The sequence below is a fragment of the Macaca thibetana genome, chromosome 11 (genome assembly GCF_024542745.1).
Source record: "Macaca thibetana thibetana isolate TM-01 chromosome 11, ASM2454274v1, whole genome shotgun sequence".
NCBI lineage: Eukaryota > Metazoa > Chordata > Mammalia > Primates > Cercopithecidae > Macaca > Macaca thibetana.
The window spans coordinates 109,350,484-109,368,550 of record NC_065588.1 but is presented as its reverse complement, the minus strand read 5'-3'; the positions used below and the strand labels follow the sequence as shown (position 1 = coordinate 109,368,550).

Sequence of the window (18,067 nt, the reverse complement as noted above, 5' to 3'; positions counted from 1 at the left end):
CCTCTGTCTTCTCACCACCCACCCCCTGTTTGAGGTTCTGAGAAGGTCAAGGGTGGCCCTAGCAGCTGAATTCTCAGGCTGGGCCCCTCACCTGGCAGAGTCCATAGTGGAGGGGCCTTGGTGATCTCTCATCTAGCATGGACCCTGCTCTGAGACCTGACAAAGAGCTTTTTTCATGCCCCAGCCACCCTGGCAGGGAGGGCCTGGTCTGATCTCATTTTAGAGGCAGTTGCCCCACACATAGCCCCTTGACCTTCCCATCACCTCCTCATCAGGGCATGCACTTATTGAGTGCTTGCTATGTGCCCCTCATGGCAGGCCCACAGCACTCTGAACAGGCACAGCCCTCCCATCTTCCCAATGAGGAAACAGATTCAGGAAGAGCCACTCAGTACACACACCAATGGAAATGGGGGCCCTCCTATCTCAGGGTCTCTCAGGGATCCCCTCTCCCACTACTCACCTGGGTCAGGGCTAGGAGGCAGGGGCCGCAGGCTCAGCCTGACCCAGGCCAGCCAGCATGGCAGAGAGGTCCTGCATGAACAGCTTCACCTGGGGGGGAGCCCAACACGAAGTCACATCCCAGCCCCAGAGCCACTGTCCAGCCCCCATCCCTCAACACGCGGGGAGGCCAAAAGGCAGGGTGGGGACTGGAGACCCCCTCATTAAAAGAACAGCAGTGATGGTGGTTCCCAGAGGCGGTGACTGAGATCCTAAACTGTTCTGCGTTTTAAAAGCCTCAGGCCAACCTTCCCAACTGCTGCGTGAGCAGACACCTTCACAGCTTCCTTGCTGCTGTCACCTGCACTGTCCAATTAGTATTTTCATTTATATCAATCAGCTTTATTTTCTTGTACCTGGATCAGTCATATTCATTGGTTTGTGATCTACTCTTATCTCCATGGGTGGCCGTCCTTTATTGTGTTTTAATTAACTTCTTTATGAATATGAACTTAATGAATGCCATGGATCTATTGTAAAAACTAGGACTTGAGGGTGAACTTACAACCATCTGTGGGCTCCCCTCATATTCGTCATTGTATCAACAACTGAGAAGGAAACTTTATCTCCACCAAAAATGGAGAAAAATAATTACCCCTTGTCCTAACTAGGGGGCAACTGGAAAAATAATGAAAATGCAATGAATAAATGAAGCTGTTACTGAATTCTGGCAGCCGCAGGACAGTGGGAGTCCCAGGCCCGGAGGCCAGGGAGTGTTAGGGGAGGTGGGAAAAGGCATAGTGTCCCTCCATGGAGCCTTTCTCCTTGACAGGCAGAGTTGATTTTGAAAAGAGATGATCTGGTCCTAGTGCAGTGTTGTTTACAACTAATTAATTACAATCGGTTACAGATTTTGTTCCTTCTTAATTTCCACTACTCCACTTGGACTTAAAGAAAAGGGACTGACTTTTTCCTGTTTACGCCAAGCCTGTGTTTCTGCTAGTCTCATGTGCCACATGGTAACCAGGTAACAGGCCAGGCTGGGAAGAACAGTGGCATTGATGCATCCAACCAACTAGGAGGGGCGAAGCAGATTCCCAGGATCCAGGTCTTGGTGTTCGGTTGGAATCCTGGCCATTGGGCAGAACAGGAATGGGAATGGGTTGGGGAAAAGGTGGGATGCCTCCCTTTACTTTGCCTCCACTTCTCAAAGGGGCCACGCTTTGGGTATACCCACTAGAAACAAGAAAGTGTTTGAAGTCTGAAATCTCCCTCCATTGTAAACCTATGTCATGCTGAGTGCGGTGGCTCACACCTGTAATCCTAGCACTTTGGGAGGCTGAGGTGGGAGGATAACTTGAGGTTGGGAGCTTGAGACCAGCCTGGCCAACATGGTGAAACCCCATCTCTACTAAAAATACAAAATTAGCCAGGTGTGGTGTGTGCCTGTAATCCCAACTATTTGAGAGGCTGAGGCAGGAGAATCACCAGGAGGCAGAGGTTGCAGTGAGCCGAGATCGTGTCACTGCACTCCAGCCTGGGTGACACAGGGCTAGACTCTGTCTAAAAAAAAAAAAAGCCTATGTCACATTCTACGCTACACAACTCAACCTAACCCCACCCTCACCTTCCCTGCGGAAGCTGAGGCCTCTCTGTGCAGGAAGCAGGGAACCAGAGGGCCAGAGATTAATGAAGAGTGAGTCTGGACCTCATGATTTTTTACAGTTGTTGCCACATGTGTGGGCTGTTGGATCCTGTGAGAAAAGAGGGACTCAGCACAAACCCTGGCCTTCCTGGTAGAGGGAGGGCATTGAGACCAGCCACTTTTTTTTTTTTTTCTTTTTGAGATAGAGTCTAGCTTCATCGCAGAAAGGGACATGGCTTTCTTCTGGCCACTGTCAGAGCCAAGACACACTCAGGAATCCATCCTAGACCTGGTGCCTGCGTGGTGATCGAGCCACGGCTGGGGCAAGGGCTCTGACCTTAGAGGGCCATGCTTAACCCAGAGAAGGTGTTGCTAACTGTGGGGTTTTAGGCACCTGATTTTTCCAAAGAGGGAGTGTTTGGGGGCTGGCGGTGCCATAAAGAGGGGCCCTCACCTGCTCTAGTTGTCCCTCCGTGTCCTCAACGTCCAGGGTGGGCGGCTGCCTCTGATGCTGGCACACTAGCTGGAACAGGTTGAGGACGGCCATCCTGCTGCGTCCCAGGAGCAGAGTCTTCTCCGCTGCTGTGTTCTGAATCTGAATCCACTTGGATTCCTGGAGAACACCCACCCTGCTCCCAATTATGGCAACTGGCCAGAGGCGGGCTGCCCTCTCTTCACAGCCACATTTTTTTGTTTTTTTTTTTCTTTTTGAGATGGAGTCTAGCTTTGTTGCCCAGGCTGGAGTGCAGTGGCCTGATCTCAGCTCACTGCAACCACCGCCTCCTGGGACCTAGCGATTCTCCTCCTTCAGCCTCCCGAGTAGCTGGGACTACAGGCGCCTGCCAGTGGACCTGGCTAATTTTTGTATTTTTAGTAGAGACAGGGTTTTACCATGTTGGCTAGGCTGGTCTCGAACTCACGACCTGAGGTGATCCGTCCCTCTCGGCCTCCCAAAATGTTGGGATTACAGGCATGAGCCACAGCGCCCGGCATTCTTCCCATCCACTTCTGCCAGTCAGGCAGTCAAGTGCTCTCGGGAGAGGGTTGCAGGAGGCTCGTGCCGGCGGATAGGGCGGGGCCTCATGCCCGAAAGGGCTCGGTGATGCCTGAGATGCCCTCCTTAGTGCAGCGAACCCTCTGGGGTACGCATTGCCCCATCTGTCCTCATCAGCCCTGGCGCTCCTCCCCGCCCGGCTGTGGAAGCCTGGGGTCCCGAGAGCCCCCGACGGAGGGCGGGCCGTACCCACTGCAGCGTACGCTCCCTGGCAGCCTCCAGGCGCTCCTGCAGCTGCGCCCGCCTCTGGCCCTGTGCGAGCACCTCGTCCGGCCAGGCGTCCCGCAGCTGCTGCAGTCGCGCTCGCGCCGCCTCCAGCTCCGCTAGCCGCTCGCGCTCCCTGAGCCTCAGCGCCGCCTGTGTCTGGGCCAGGCCGTCGAAGCGCGCCACCAGTTCCGGGACCTCTTGGAACTAGAATTGGGGGCGGGGAAGGGACTCACATGGGCCTGCAGTCCCCTACCCTCCCCATCCCATCTGGCCGCCGGCGTTCCTTATTATTGGAATAATCTTTCTGGAAAGTGACTTAAATGTCAACCTCCGTTTGTTAGAGACAAGGTCTCCCTCTGTCACCTGGGGTGGAGTGCAGTGGCGCGATCATAGCTCACTGTCATCTCGAACTCCTGGGCTCAAGCGATCCTCCCATCTCCGCTCCAGAGTAGCTGGGACTATAGTCACACGCCACCACGCCCGGCTAATTTTTTGTAGAGACAGGAGTCACTCTATGTTACCCAGACTGGTCTCGAATTCCTGGCTTCAAGCAATCCTCCCGCTTTGGCTTCCCAAAGTGTTGGGATTACAGGCGTGAGCCACTTGCGCCCGGCCAGAGTTAGCTTTCTTAATCTTCAGTTTTCCTAGCTGTAAAATGGGGTTGACAGTTGACAATAACAGGACTCACTTCACTGGACTTTGGGGAGGATTCAAAAACAAAACGTGGGCGGTGGCTCACACCTGTAATCCCAGCACTTTGGGAGCTGAGGTGGGAGGATCGCTTGAGCCCAGGAGTTCGAAACCAGCCTGGGCAACATCGCAAGACCACTGTCTCTACTAAAAATAATTTTAAAAATAGCCAGGCGTGGTGGCATGCGCCTGTGGTCCCAGCTACTTGGTAGGCAGAAGCAAGAGGATCCCTTGAGCCCAGGAAGTCGAGGCTGCAGTGAGCCGTGATCGCGCCAATGCACTCCAGCCTGGTGACAAAGCGAGACACTGTCTCAAAAATACTCCAAAACTAACAACCACAAAAACTAAAGCGTATCCCTGGCATACAGTGAGCACTCCATAAGCGATAGTTCTTGGCATGCCGCCAAGAACTCCAGTAGTTCAGCGCTACAGTAGTTCGCCGGGCCGAAGCCGTCCCTGAGCCACTCAGCGCCGCGCGGTGGCGCCGAGCTCCCAGCCTTCTTCCCGGGACTCACCCCTGGCAGCAGCTCCAGCGCTTGCTCCAGCAGGCGCGCGCAGGGCTCCAGGCGCTTAAGCCGGCGCTGCAGCCGCGCGCGTTCCTGCCGTAGCTCCTCGAGCTGGGTCCGCAGACGCAGCGCCTCCGCCTCTCGGCGGCTCGCCTGGTGTCGCTCCTCCGCCGCCCTCCGCAGCGCGCGATTGCGCCGGGCCTCGGAGTCCTGGGGAGTAAGGTGGGGAGAAGGCGATTTTCAGGAATCGGGAGCTGGCGGGGAGTTCGGCACCTCCATCCTGCCCTGACATTCGCACGCAAAACCAGGGGCAGCCAGCAGGCCTGGCTCACCCAATTCCCCCGCCCGCTTTTTTTTTTTTTTTTTCTTCATCGGCGTGTGTTTCCCGCCGTTTCCTTTTGCATGACGAAAACCACTTCTTTTCTTTTTGTTACCTGCCGGGCTCCTATGGGGGTGTGAGCTGCTACCCATAGACCCCGCCCCCCCCGAGTCTCCACCTACCTGCAAAAACTTGTCAAAGCGGATGAACGACCCCTTTAGCTCCCGCTCCTTCTGTTCCAGCTGTTCCCAGCGCTGTTTCAGAGCTGCCATTCTGGTGCGGAACACCTGGGGGTGAGGAGTGGGTTGTCTGTGTGGGTTTGGGGGTCCGGGTCCTCCCATGCTCTCAGGTTCACACTTAACCCCTTCCACCTGTTGTCCCTAATCTGTGGCTGCTCCCTGCTCAACCCATCCGTGGCTCCCATCACCCAGGGATGAAGCCGAAACACCCTCCTCCAGCCCCCGAATGCCAGTGTCCCTGTGCTTCCCTCAGGCCTCATCTTACCCTCTCTCCTCCCATACTCTGTCTTCCGGCCGCTTAACCACCTGTGTGTGGTTCTTGCCTTCCAGCCAGTCTTTGTGTATGGTTTTTCTCTGCTTGTTTTTCCTTCCTTATCCCTTTCGCCTTTGCTGGATAAGCCGACTTGCCCTTCAGCAATCCCCAAGACATTACTTCCTCCAAAAAGCCCTCCTTGACCACCCCCATGGGGAGGTAGGGACTTCTTTTGGGCTCCCACAACCCCTGCCCAGTGCTTCTTGCCTGTAGCAGTCACCACCTGAACACTTACTTGCTTTCCTCTCCAGACTGTGAGCCCCACAAGGGCAGGGACCATTGTAAGACCTCCAGGTCTTAATGCAGTGCCCAGCACATACTCAATGCTCACAAATTTATTTGCACCAACAGCTGGTCTCATTTGATCCCCATTTGACAGATGAGGAAATCAAGGCTTGGAGTGGTAAAATCACTTGTCTCAGACCTTGTCACTAATAAATTGGCTCCATCACTTCCCATCCGCTGGCTCACCACCTCATTACAGTAGTCGGGGCTCACCTCCTTCTGGGCCTGCAGGGCCTGGTCTGCATCTACCAGCTCTTGCCTCTTCTCCAGGAGACGCAGCACTGGTGGGACGTAATCCTCAGCCTGCTCTGGCAGCTTTCTGAAGAGGCTCAAGTAGGAGGTAGGGGTGAAGGAAGCATGTTTCAGGGCCCCACATCTCACCACTGTGTCTGGAGTGCCCCATTAGCCACCTGCTGGCTGTTTAATTTTTTTTTTTTTTTTTGAGACTTGTTTTTGGGTGTTGCTTTGTCACCCAGGCTGGAGTGCAGTGGTATAATCATAGCTCACTTCTGAGCTTAAGCGATCCTCCCATCTTGTCTCCTGAGTAGCTGGGACTGCAGGCGTGTGCCACCACACCTGGCTAACTTTTTTTTTTTTTTTGTAAAGATGAGGTCTCGCTTTATTACCCAGGCTGGTCTTGAACTCATGGACTCAAGCAATCCTCCTGCCTCAGCCTCCCAACATGTTGGGATTACAGGCATAAGCCACCATATCTGGTTGAATTATTATTATTATTATTATTACATATTTTTTGAGATGGAGTCTCGCTCTGTCATTCAGGCTGGAGTGCAGTGGCACGAGCTTGGCTCACCGCAACCTCTCGCCTTCCAGGTTCAAGCAATTCTCCTGCCTCAGCCTCCCAAGTAGCTGGGATTACAGGTGCACGCCACCATGCCTGGCTAATTTTTGTATTTTTAGTAGAGACAAAGTTTCACCCTGTTGGCCAGGCTGATCTCCAACTCCTGACCTCATGTGATCCGCCTGCCTTGGTATCCCAAAGTGCTGGGATTACAGGCGTGAGCCACTGCAACCTGGATGAATTCTTCATTCATTGAACAAATTGTCCTGAGCACCTACTCTGGGCCAGGCACCCTTGTAGGACTGGGGGTGCAGCTGTGAACAGGACAGACAAAAATCCCTGTTCCCTCATGAGCTGGCATTCTGCTGGGAGCCACAGAAAATCAAGCTAATAAATAATAATAATAATAAAGAATGACAGGACATGGTAGGCACTGAGATGAAAAATTAAGCGACTAAAGGAATCTTTCAACAGGAAGGAGGTGGCATCTGAGCAGACACCTGGAGGAGAAGAGGGAGCAAGCCACGTGGACATCTCCAGGGAACAGATTCTAGGACCCTGGTGCAGCTAGGGTGGGTGCAGAGGAGGGAGGGAGGAGGGAAAAGATGGGAATTGGGAGCAGGGAGGGGCTGAGAATCCAACTGCGGTGGACCATGGTGAGTGGAGACTTTGGCCTTGACTCTAAGTGAAGTGGGAGTGGAGCGGGGGGTTTTGGGCAGAGGAGGGGTCCTTCTGGCTGCTGTGAGGAGCAAGGACAGTGGGCAGCTGCAGGAGACCGGTGGTGGTGCCACGGGATATTCCAGAGATAGTGTGGTTCCAAGCAGGGCAGCAGTGGCGGGAGGTGAGAGCAGAACTGATGGCGTGGGGAGGGGGATGAGAAATGGGTCAGAGGTGACCCCAGGAACCAGAAGGATGTTACTGCCAGGGCAGTCTGCAGGAGAGCAGGTCAGGTGGGGAGACCAGCTCCCTGCTATGGCCAAGCCCAAAATGCCTGATACCTCTGCAGGGAGAGGCCCAGGAGGCAGTGGGGTTCTGGAATCCAGCGCCTCGGGAGAAAGGGAGAGCAGAAGGAATGACTAATGTGTAATCATCAAGGTTTTCCCAGCCATGGTCCGGGAGGAAATCCCCCTCCCTATTTTACAGATGCTAATACTGAGGTTGGGACTTGAGGCCATGCTGCTGAACACGAAGGAGGCACAGAACAAGCTTCCTCTGTTCCTCCTGAAAATGCAGTTTTGGGGGTGGATTGGGGAGCAGGATTTCATAGAATAATTCCTTCCCAGCTTGGTTTGAATGATTTAATCTCAGCCGGATGTCAGGTAGGGGTGGGGGATCAAGAACGATCCCTGAGACCACGGTGATGTCTTGGTTTCTCCCTGAGCCTCAGTTTCCTCCTCTGTGAAGTGGGGACAGTAACCCCACTGTGATCTGCCCAAAGAAGCCAGGACGCAGGAGGCGAGGAAGAAGGGATGGGCCAGCCCACGCATTCCGCCCTCCTTCTGGCCCTCCCTCCCTCTATGTCCCACTCACGTAGACAGTTTCTCTTGCAAAGCCAGTCGGAAATATTCCTCCCAGGGCACCGCCATCCTTCTGGCAATTGCCCCAGCTTTCTTTCCACCAGCTGGAGTTTTGCACAAGCCTAGGAGACCCTGGGGGTTCTGTGGAGCGTGGTGTGGAAGCCTGCTCAGCTCTCCCAGAAGGCAGCCACCAGCAGGCTCTGGTTGCCTGGCAACCAACCACACAACATTCCATTGCCTGGCTGCGGCCAGGGGAATCCACCCTTGGAGGGAGAGGGAGGAAGCTGCCGGTAAAGGAGCACCTCTGCCCCTCCTGGAGAGGCCTGTAACACCCCATCAAATCGGGTATGCAATGGAGAGGATGGGGGTCCCTTGGCCAAGAAATTGCCTCTCTTAGTGCCCCACGTTTGCCCAAGCCTCTTCCTGGTTGGGTAGGATAGCCTCACTATCAGGGCCACACTTGTGTGTACTCAGTCAATGGCTCGAAAGAATAATTCCTGGGCACCCACTGTTAGCCAGGCCCTGGGTGGAGTCATTCACTCCCAGCCCTTTTAGGCGCCACTCCCTGTCCTGGTGATGAGTGATGGGGCTCCTCTGGCTATTTCTCAGGGAGCCCCCAGACTGATTAGGGAGAGAAAGGGAGGCCATCAGGACCTCCTAGACCTCATAGACCAGCTTAGAAGGGATGGTCTGGACTTGGGGGATGGGAGAAGCTGAGATAGTTTGGGTATTTATTTATTTATTTATTTATTTATTTATTTATTTATTTGACATGGAGTTTCACTCTGTTACCCAGGCTGGAGTGCAGAGACTCGGTCTCAGCCCACTGCAACCTCTGCCTCCCAGGTTCAAGTGATTCTCATGCCTCAGCCTCACGAGTAGCTGGGATTACAGGTGCACGCCACCATGCCCGAGTAATTTTTGTATTTTTAGTAGAGATGGGGTTTTACCATGTTGGCCAGGCTGGTCTTGAATTCCTGACCTCAAGTGAGTCACCTGCCTTGGCCTCCCAAAGTGCTGGGATTACAGGCATGAGACACCATGCCCAACCAATGGTTTGGGCTTTACTGTGGGTTGGATGCTATGCTCAGCACTCTATAGTATCTAAATTAATCCCTAAGACAGCCCTGTGGGGGGTGGGTGGTACTAGGGAAAAGTACTCAGAGTAATATGAAAAGTACCCTTGGGTTTTTCAATTCAAAGCAACAAACACTAGCATCTTGTCCTCCCTGCTTCCGGTCATTTTATTTTCCATTTTAAATAATTTATTTTCCATTCAAAGAAATGTATTTTCTTAATGTACAGCAATGCTGTTTCAAAAACCTATAGTTCCTTTTAATCCTACACTGCTTAAAAAACTCCTAAGGATTTCGTTAGAGCATGTTTTAAACAACAGAACTAGGGCTGGGTGCTGTGGCTGATGCCTGTAATCTCAGCACTCTCTGGGAGGCCAAGGTGGGAGGATTACTTGAGCCCAGGAGTTCCAGCCCAGCCTGTGTAACATAGAGAGACCCCATCTCTACAAAAAATAATAAGATTAGCTGGGGGTAGTGGCGTGTGTCTGTAGTTCCAGCTACTCGGGAAGCTGAGGCAGGAGGATGACTTGAGCCCAGGAGGTTGCAGTTGCAGTGAGCTATGATCACTCCACTGCACTCCAGCCTGGGCAACAGAGCAAGACCCTGTCTCAATCAATCAATCAATCAATATCTATGAAATTAAAAAGAACTAAAATAATGTACATTTTATCTTTGAGCATTTTTAAAAATTAAATTGGACACACTATCTTTCGGCACAAATTGATGTGAAGTTACAGTAAGATATGATCTCATGCTTTCTTTCTTTCTTTCTTTCTTTTTTTTTTTTTTTTTTTTTTTTTTTGTTTTTTTTTTGTTTTTTGAGATGGAGTCTCGCTCTGTGACCTAGGCTGGGGTGCAGTGGCATGATCTCCTCTCACCTCAACCTCTGCCTGCTGGGTTCAAGCGGGTCTCCTGCCTCAGCCTCTGGAGTAGCTGGGGATTGCAGGTGTGTACCACTGCATCTGGCTAGTTTTTTGTGTCTTTAGTAGAGACAGGGTTTTGCCATGTTGGCAAGGCTGGTCTCGAACTCCCGACTTCAGGCGATCTGCCCACCTTGGCCTCCCAAAGTTCTGGGATTACAGGCGTGAGCCACCTTGCCTGGCTTCATTTTTTTCTTAATTTTTAAAAACATAAAGGTATCTTTTACAAAAAGTAAAAGTCACTTTTTCCGTATACCGTTCTATGGGTTTTGGCAAATGCATAAAGTCACGTAATCACCACCACAATCAATATACAGAACACTTCCATCACCCCAAAAAGCCCTTGGGCCCCTTTATAATGAACCCTTCCCTCCACCCTAACCTCTGGCAATTTCTACATATTCTTTGTCCTTCGAGTTTTACCTTTTGCAGGACATCATACATGAAATTGCTATATACATTTAGTAGCTCTTTGAGTCTGTCTTCTTTCACTTAGTAATATTCATTTGAGATTCATTCATATTGATATGTGTATCAGTAGCTCATTCTTTTTTATTGCTGGGTACATTATGTTATGAATACTATAGTTTGTTGATTCATTCCCCCAGATGAAAGATAGGTGAGTTGCTTCCAGTTCTGGGCACTTGCAAATACAGGCTGTATTCATGTGCAGGTTTTTGTGCAAACATAAGTTTTCATTTCACTCGTGTCAATATGTCAGAGTGGTATTGCTGTGTCGTATGGTAAGTGTATGTTTAACTGTATAAAAAACTGCAAGTTGTTATTCAAGGTGGCTGTACTATTTTTATATTCACACTAGCAATGTACAAGAGTTCTAGTTGCTCCATATCCTCACCAGCAATTGGTATTGTCAGTTTTTTAAAAAGTCATTTTATGGCTGGGTGTGTTGACTCACGCCTATAATCCCAGCACTTTGGGAGGCTGAGGCAGGTGGGTCACCTGAGGTCAGGAGTTCAAGACCAGCCCAGGCAATATGGTGAAACCCAGTTTCTACTAAAAATACAAAAATTAGCCAGGCATGGGGCCATGTGCCTGTAATCCCAGCTACTCGGGAGGCTGAGGCAGGAGAATCACTTGAACCTGGGAGGCACAGGGTGCAGTGAGCTGAGATCACACCACTGCACCCCAGCCTGGGTGATAAGAGTGAGACTCTGTCTCAAAAAAAAAAAAAAAAAAAAGTCATTTTAATAGTTGTGTTGTAGTATAAATTATGGTTTAATTTTTTTTTTTTTTTTGAGACAAGGTCTGGCTCTACCGCAAGGCTGGAGTGCAGTGGCACGATCTTGGCTCACTGCAACCTCTACCTCCCAGACTCAAGCCATCCTCCCACCTCAGCCTCCCAAGAAACTGGGACCTCAGTTGGGTGCCACCACACCCGGCTAATTTTTGTATTTTTTGTAGGTGGGGTTTCACCATACTGTCCAGGCTGGTCTTGAACTTGCGTGCTCAAGCTCTCCGCCTGCCTCTGCCTCCCAAAGTGCCGAGATTACAGGTGTAAGCCACCACACCCGGCCTAGATTACATTTTAATTTTTGAGATAACTGTAGATTTACATGCAGTTTAAGGACCAATACAGAGAGATCCCATATCCCTTCCACCCGGTTTCCCCCAGTGGTAACATCTTGTGTAACTACAGTACAATATCACAATCAGAAAGCTGGCATTGGTACAACCCATTGAACTCACTCAGATTTCACCATTCTAACATGCACTCATGGGTATGTGTGTGTGTGTATATTTAGTTCTATGCAACCTTGCCACAGGTATATTTATGTGACAACCACTATAGTCAAAATACAGAACAGTTCACAAGGTTCACTAGAGGCATACCGGTCTCCCGCTTCTCCCCTCCCTAAGCCCTGACAACCATTCCTCTGTTCTTTATCTCTATAATTTTGACATGTCAAGGATGTTAGAGAAATGGAATTGGCCAGTCACAGTGGCCACGCCTGTAATTCCAACACTTTGAGAGGCCGAGGCAGGAGCATCGCTTGAGCCCAGGAGTTTGACACTAGCCTGGGCAACATGATGAAACCCTGTCTCTACAAAAAAAACACACAAAAGTTATCCAGGCGTGGTAGCACATGCCTGCAGTCTCCGCTACTGGGGAGGTTGAAGTGGGAGGATCACTTGATCCTGGGAGACAGCGTCTGCAGTGAGCCATGATCCCACCAGTGCACTCCAGCCTGGTTGACAGAGCAAGACTCTGTCCCAAAAGGAAGGAAGGGGAAGGCAGGGTAGGGGTGGGGGAAAGGAGTGGAGGGGAGGGGAAGGGAGCAGAGGGGAGAGAAAGGGAATCATTCAATACGTAACCTTCTGAGATTGGCTTTTTTCACTCCGCATAATTCTCTTGAGATCCGTCCTGGTTGTTGCATGTATCGATAGTTTGTTCCTTTGGATTGCTGAGCAGCATGCCATGGTATGGGTGTACCACAGTTTGTTTAACCATTCAGGCTGAAGGACATTTGGGTTGTTTCCAGTTTTTAAGAATAAAGCATAAAGCTATTAAGAGTAAAGCTGGGTCAGGTGCAGTGGCTCATGCCTGTAATCTTAACACTTTGGGAGGCTGAAGCAGGAGGATCTCTTGAACCCAGGAGTTTAAGGCCAGTCTGGACAACATAGAGAGACCCTGTCTCTCCAAAAAAAAAAAAAAAAAAAAATTAGCTGGGTTTGGTGGCACAGGCCTGTGATCCTAGCTACTTGGGAGCCTGTGAGGTCAAGGCTGTAGTGAGCTGTGATCACATCACTGCACTGCAGCCTGGGTGACTGAGTGAGACCCTGTCTCCAAAATATATACATACATATGTAAAATATATATACATATAAATTATATATATAAAGAATAGATAGATAGATAGATAGATAGATAGATAGATAGATAGATGCCATGAAGTTTCATGTACTACTTTTTGTGTGAATCTATGCCTTCATTTCTTTGGGATAAATGTCCAAGAGTGCAATTGTTGGGCTGTATGGTAAGTGACATGACATTTCATTTTTAAAGAATCTGCCAACCAGGCACAGTGACTAGCGTCATTCTCACAGCCAGCCAGGCTGCAACAGAGTGAGCCGAGCACTTCTCTCAGCACTTTGGGAGGCTGAGATGGCCAGATCACCTAAGGTCAGGAGGAGTTTGAGACCAGCCTGGCCAACATGGTGAAAGTCCCCCATCTCTACTAAAAATACAAAAATTAACCTGGTGTGGTGGTGCACACCTGCAATCCCAGCTACTCTACTTGGGAGACTGAAGCAGAACCCAGGTGGCAGAGGTTGCAGTGAGCTGAGATCGCACCACTGCACTCCAGCCTGGGGGACAGAGCAAGACTCCCTCTCAAAAAAAAAAAAAAAAAATTAAATGAAAAACTAAATAAAAACTCTCATATTCTTTTGCATAGGGGCTGCACATTTTACATTTCCACCAGCAACAAATGAATGATCCAGTGTCTCTGCATCTTTGCTGTGATCACTATTTTTTTATTTTAGTCATTCTGATATGTGTGTAGTGATAGCACATTGTGTTTTTACTTTGCATTTCTTTAAAGGCTAATGAAGTTGAACATCTCTTCATGTGCTTATTTGCCATCTGTATATCCTCAGTAAAATATATGTTCAGTTCAGTGAAACGCCTCTTGCCTATGTCTTAACTGGATTGTTTTTAACTGTTGAGTTTTTACTTATTTATTTATTTTAGAGCCAGAGTCTCACTCTGTTGCCTGGACTAAAAGTGTTCAAGCAATCCTCCCACCTCAGCCTCCTGAGTATCTGCAACCACAGGTGTGCACCACTGTACTAGGCTAAGTTTTAAATTTTTTTTTTGTAGAGATGGGGTCTTACTACATTGCCCAGGCTGGTTCTGATCTCCTGGCCTCAGGAGAGCCTCCTACTTCTGCCTCCTCCTACCTCGGTCCCCCAAAGTGTTGGGATTACAGGCGTTAGAAACAGGGTTTCACCATGTTGGCGAGACTGCTCTCGAACTCCTGACCTCAGGTGATCCACCTGCCTTGGCCCCCCAAAGTGCTGGGATTACATGCATGAGCCACCGTGTACAGCCGTAATTATTAAAATTTCTTGTAGAGATGAGGTCTTGCTATGTTGCTCAGGCTGGTCTCAAACTCCTGGGCTCAAGTGATTCTCCCACCTCAGCCTCCCAAAGTGTTGAGATTATAGGCATGAGCCACCACATCAGCAATTTCTATTCTTTTTTTTTTTTTTTTTTTTTTTTTTGAGACGGAGTTCCGTCTTGTTGCCCAGGCTGGAGTGCAATGGCACAATCTCGGCTCACCGCAAGCTTCGCCTCCTAGGTTCAAGTGATTCTCCTGCCTCAGCCTCCCGAGTAGCTGGGATTACAGGCATGCACCACCACACCCAGCTAATTTTTTGTATTTTTAGTAGAGATGGGGTTTTTCCATGTTGGTCAGGCTGGTCTCAAACTCCCAATCTCAGGTAATCCACCCACCTTAGCCTCCCAAAGTGTTGGGATACAGGCGTGAGCCACTGCCCCTGGCCATTATGTGGTTTTATAAGTGGTTTTTGCAAATATTTATTGAGCATCTTACCCTATGCCAGACACTGTGCTCAATGCTGAGGATATAGCAGGGGACAAGACAAAACCTGATTTCTGGGCTTACAGGCCAGTGGAGAAGTCAGAGGAATCAAATCACCCTGCAGATATGTGATGGGTTAGGAGGAGAGGCCTAGAGAGCAAGCATGGGGGCAGGCAGGCCTCCTTGAGGAAGGGATGAGCCCAGGAGGTTGCAGTGAGCCGAGATCGTACCACTGCACTCCAAGCTGGATGACAGACAGAGACTCTATCTCAAAAAAAAGAAAAAAAAGCATTCAACTTCCCTCTCCTGAAGCTGCTCGTGGCTTAAGGGAGGGGAAAAAGTCCTTGCACAAACCACTTCTCTTAGAAGGCTGGGGCTGTGGCTTCTTCTCTGCAGCCAGCCAATCCACCCGCCTACCCAGGCCTCAGCATTCCTCTCTGTTCAATGAGGTGCTGTTCCCAAGCCCTCCCTCCATGCTTCGGGGTGGGAGTCCCAGTTTCTTGCCAGCTCTGCCTCCTTCCTGCCTCTGCCCCTACCTCCTGGAGGGTGGGGACGCTGAGTGACAGCAGGACACAGCTCAGCAGGCTCTTGGCTGAAAAGCTCTGGAAATATCCCCCAACCCGCCCATCTCATGCTTCTGTGCCTTCCCCTTTTCTACTTCTCCATTCCAAGGTGGGGTGTGGGGAGAACTTTGGGGAGTGGGGCTGAGGCAGGAGGAAGTGGGGGTGCCGACTGAAAGACAGACACCTTGTTTTCAGGCCCTGGGAGGAGGGAACCTGTGGGGCCCTGCTTCCTCGGCAGCCAGCCTGCAGGAGGGGGTTTGGGAATTCCTGCCCACTCCGCCCACCGATGCCTCCTGTCCTACGTGGCTCCCTGCCCAGAATCGTGCCCAGCAATCACAAACGGGGCTTTGTGTTCCTGAGACAAAGAACAACTCGTCACCCCAGCCTAGGCCGAGGCCCGTGTCTGCTCTGCCCTGGTCTTGGCCACAGAAGGGAAGGTGCCACTTCCCTGGAGGGGACACAGGCCTCCTGGCTTGAGGGTGTAGGTATACTGGGCAGGTGGTAAATTGGCAATGACGAAGCCGCCCTCCTAGGCACTGTAGGGAGGGAGGAAGTGAAAAATAATATGACTATTATCACATGAAAAGAGGCCAAGTTCCAGCCCTCCAGGGGAACTGAATTCTGTTTAACCCGGTGTGCGTGTCGTGAGTCTTTCTAATGTGCCAAGCTGTGTGGGAGGCTCAACATGAATCAGACGCTGTCCCTGACATTTAGAAGGTAAGAGGAACATGTAAATCGCCACAAAACAAGGGAGCAAGAGACCAAGGTCACACAGTGGTGCCACCGGGGCCTGGGGTTGGGGTAGCATCTCTGCCCCCCTACTCCTCTGCAAGGGCTTCTCAGAGACTGTGGAAATACAAATAAAGGACAACTATTCCATTTATTTATGTATGGAGATGGGGTCTCAGTACATTGCCCAGTGCTGGTCTCAAAACTCCTGGGCTCAAGAGATCCTCCTTCCTTAGCCTCCGGAGTAGCTGAGGCTACAGGTGTGTGCCACCACACCCAGCGAAATTTTAATTGTTTTTTGTAGAGACAGGGTCTTGCTATGTTGCCCAGGCTGGTCTTGAACTCCTGGGCTCAAGCAATTCTCCTGTCTCGGCCTCCCAAAGTGCTGGGATTACAGGTGAGAGCCACTGCACATGGCTTAGGACAGTGGTTCTTTTAGAAGCTGGAGGGACCATGAATCCTTTTCTGATGATAAAAGAAGCACATGGGGTTGGGTGTGGTGGCTCACGCCTGTAACCCCAGCATTTTGGGAGGCTGAAGCAGGAGGATCACCTGGGGTCAGGAGTTCAAGACCACCCTGGCCAATATGGTGAAACCCCATCTCTACTAAAAGTACAAAAATTACACTTTGGGAGAACGAGGTGGGTGGATCACAAGGTCAGGAGATTGAGACCATCCTGGCTAACATGGTGAAACCCCATCTCTACTAAAAATACAAAAAATTAGCCAGGTGTGGTGGTGGGCGCCTGTAGTCCTAGCTACTTGGGAGGTTGAGGCAGGAGAATGGAGTGAACCCAGGCGGAGGTTGCAGTGAGCTGAGATCGTGCCACTGCACTGCAGCCTGGGCGACAGAGTGAGACTCGGTCTCAAACAAACAAAACAAAACAAAACAAAAATTAGCCGGGCGTGGTGGCGGACCCCTGTAATCCCAGCTACTTGGGAGAATTGCTTGAACCCGGGAGGCAGAGGTTGCAGTGAGCCAAGATTGCCCCACTGCACTCTGGCCTGGGTGACAGATTGAAAGTCCATCTCAACAACGACAACAACAACAATACAAAAAATTAGCTGGGCGTGGTGGCACATGCCTATAATCCTAGCTACTCGGAAGGGTGAGGTGGGAGGATCATTTGAACTTAGAAGGCAGAGGTGCCACTCTACCTCCCAATGAGCCAAGATCACTCCAGCCACCCAGGCTGCAACAGAGCGAGCCGAGATCGTGCCACTGCACTTTAGCCTGGGTGACAGAGCAAGACTTCACCTCAAGAAAAAAAAAAAAAAAAAAAAGTACATGCTATTGTGTGTAAGGAATCCCTCCAGCTCCAGCTGTAGCCCCCATGTCTGCTTCATCATCTTCTCATCGTTCTTTACTCTCTGTGAGTATATTATTGAGCTGTGTTACTTTTGTCGCTTTCCTATTTTACTGAGAGCCCCAGGAGAGCGGCACGGGGCCGTCTTATCCCTCACTTGCACCTCGCTATATCCCTACCATCTAGTACATAGTAGGCGCTCAATACATGTTTGTTCAACAAAAGATCTTATATATACATACATAGAATATTTTATGGCCTCAGACTCACACTGTGTATATGGTTGTATATACCTTTTCCTCACCATTTATGCTTTTTCAGTATTTTCCTGTTATTAAATCTTCCTTCAGAACATTTTTGAAAGAGCCATGCAGTATTCATTTACATTGATATCTGTGCTTTACTTCCCCCCACCACCATCTCTTATAATCTTTATTAACCTATTGGGAGGACTTTTGCTTATTTATTTATTTGTTTTCGAGACAGACACTTGCTCTGTCACCCAGGCTGGAGTGCACTGGTGCAATATCGGCTCACTGCAACCTACGTCTCCTAGGTTCAAGTAATTCTTGTGCCTTAGCCTTCCAAGTAGCTGGGATTACAGATACATGCCACCATGCCTGGCTAATTTTTATATTTTTAGTAGAGATGGGGTTTTGTCATGTTGCCCAGGCTAGTCTCTAACTCCTGAGCTCAAGTGATCTGCCCCTCTCCGCCTCCCAAAATGCTGGGATTACAGGTATGAGCCACCACGCCCAGCCTTATTTACTTATTTAATTAAAAAGAATTATATAATAGAGACGAGGCCTCACTATGCTGCCCAGGCTGGTCTCAAACTCCTGAGCTCAAGTGATCCTCCTGCCTCAGCCTCCCAAAATGCTAGGATTACAAG

At 50.2% G+C, this 18,067-nt stretch overlaps 1 protein-coding gene across 1 annotated transcript in view; it reads right to left on the bottom strand.

The window, feature by feature from the left end:
- Positions 1-200: 200 nt before the first annotated feature.
- The window catches only part of CFAP73 (cilia and flagella associated protein 73), a 198,874-nt gene continuing 181,007 nt past the window's right edge, over positions 201-18,067 (bottom strand). Inside the window, exons 2-8 of the mRNA XM_050749861.1 lie at positions 8,029-8,210; positions 5,913-6,018; positions 5,045-5,149; positions 4,553-4,753; positions 3,330-3,551; positions 2,541-2,699; positions 201-552 (exon numbers count right to left, since the gene is read on the bottom strand). Of these exons, the coding sequence (XP_050605818.1) occupies positions 475-552; positions 2,541-2,699; positions 3,330-3,551; positions 4,553-4,753; positions 5,045-5,149; positions 5,913-6,018; positions 8,029-8,084 (927 nt within the window). The 5' untranslated portion in view covers positions 8,085-8,210 and the 3' untranslated portion in view covers positions 201-474. The remainder of the gene's footprint in view (positions 553-2,540; positions 2,700-3,329; positions 3,552-4,552; positions 4,754-5,044; positions 5,150-5,912; positions 6,019-8,028; positions 8,211-18,067) is intronic.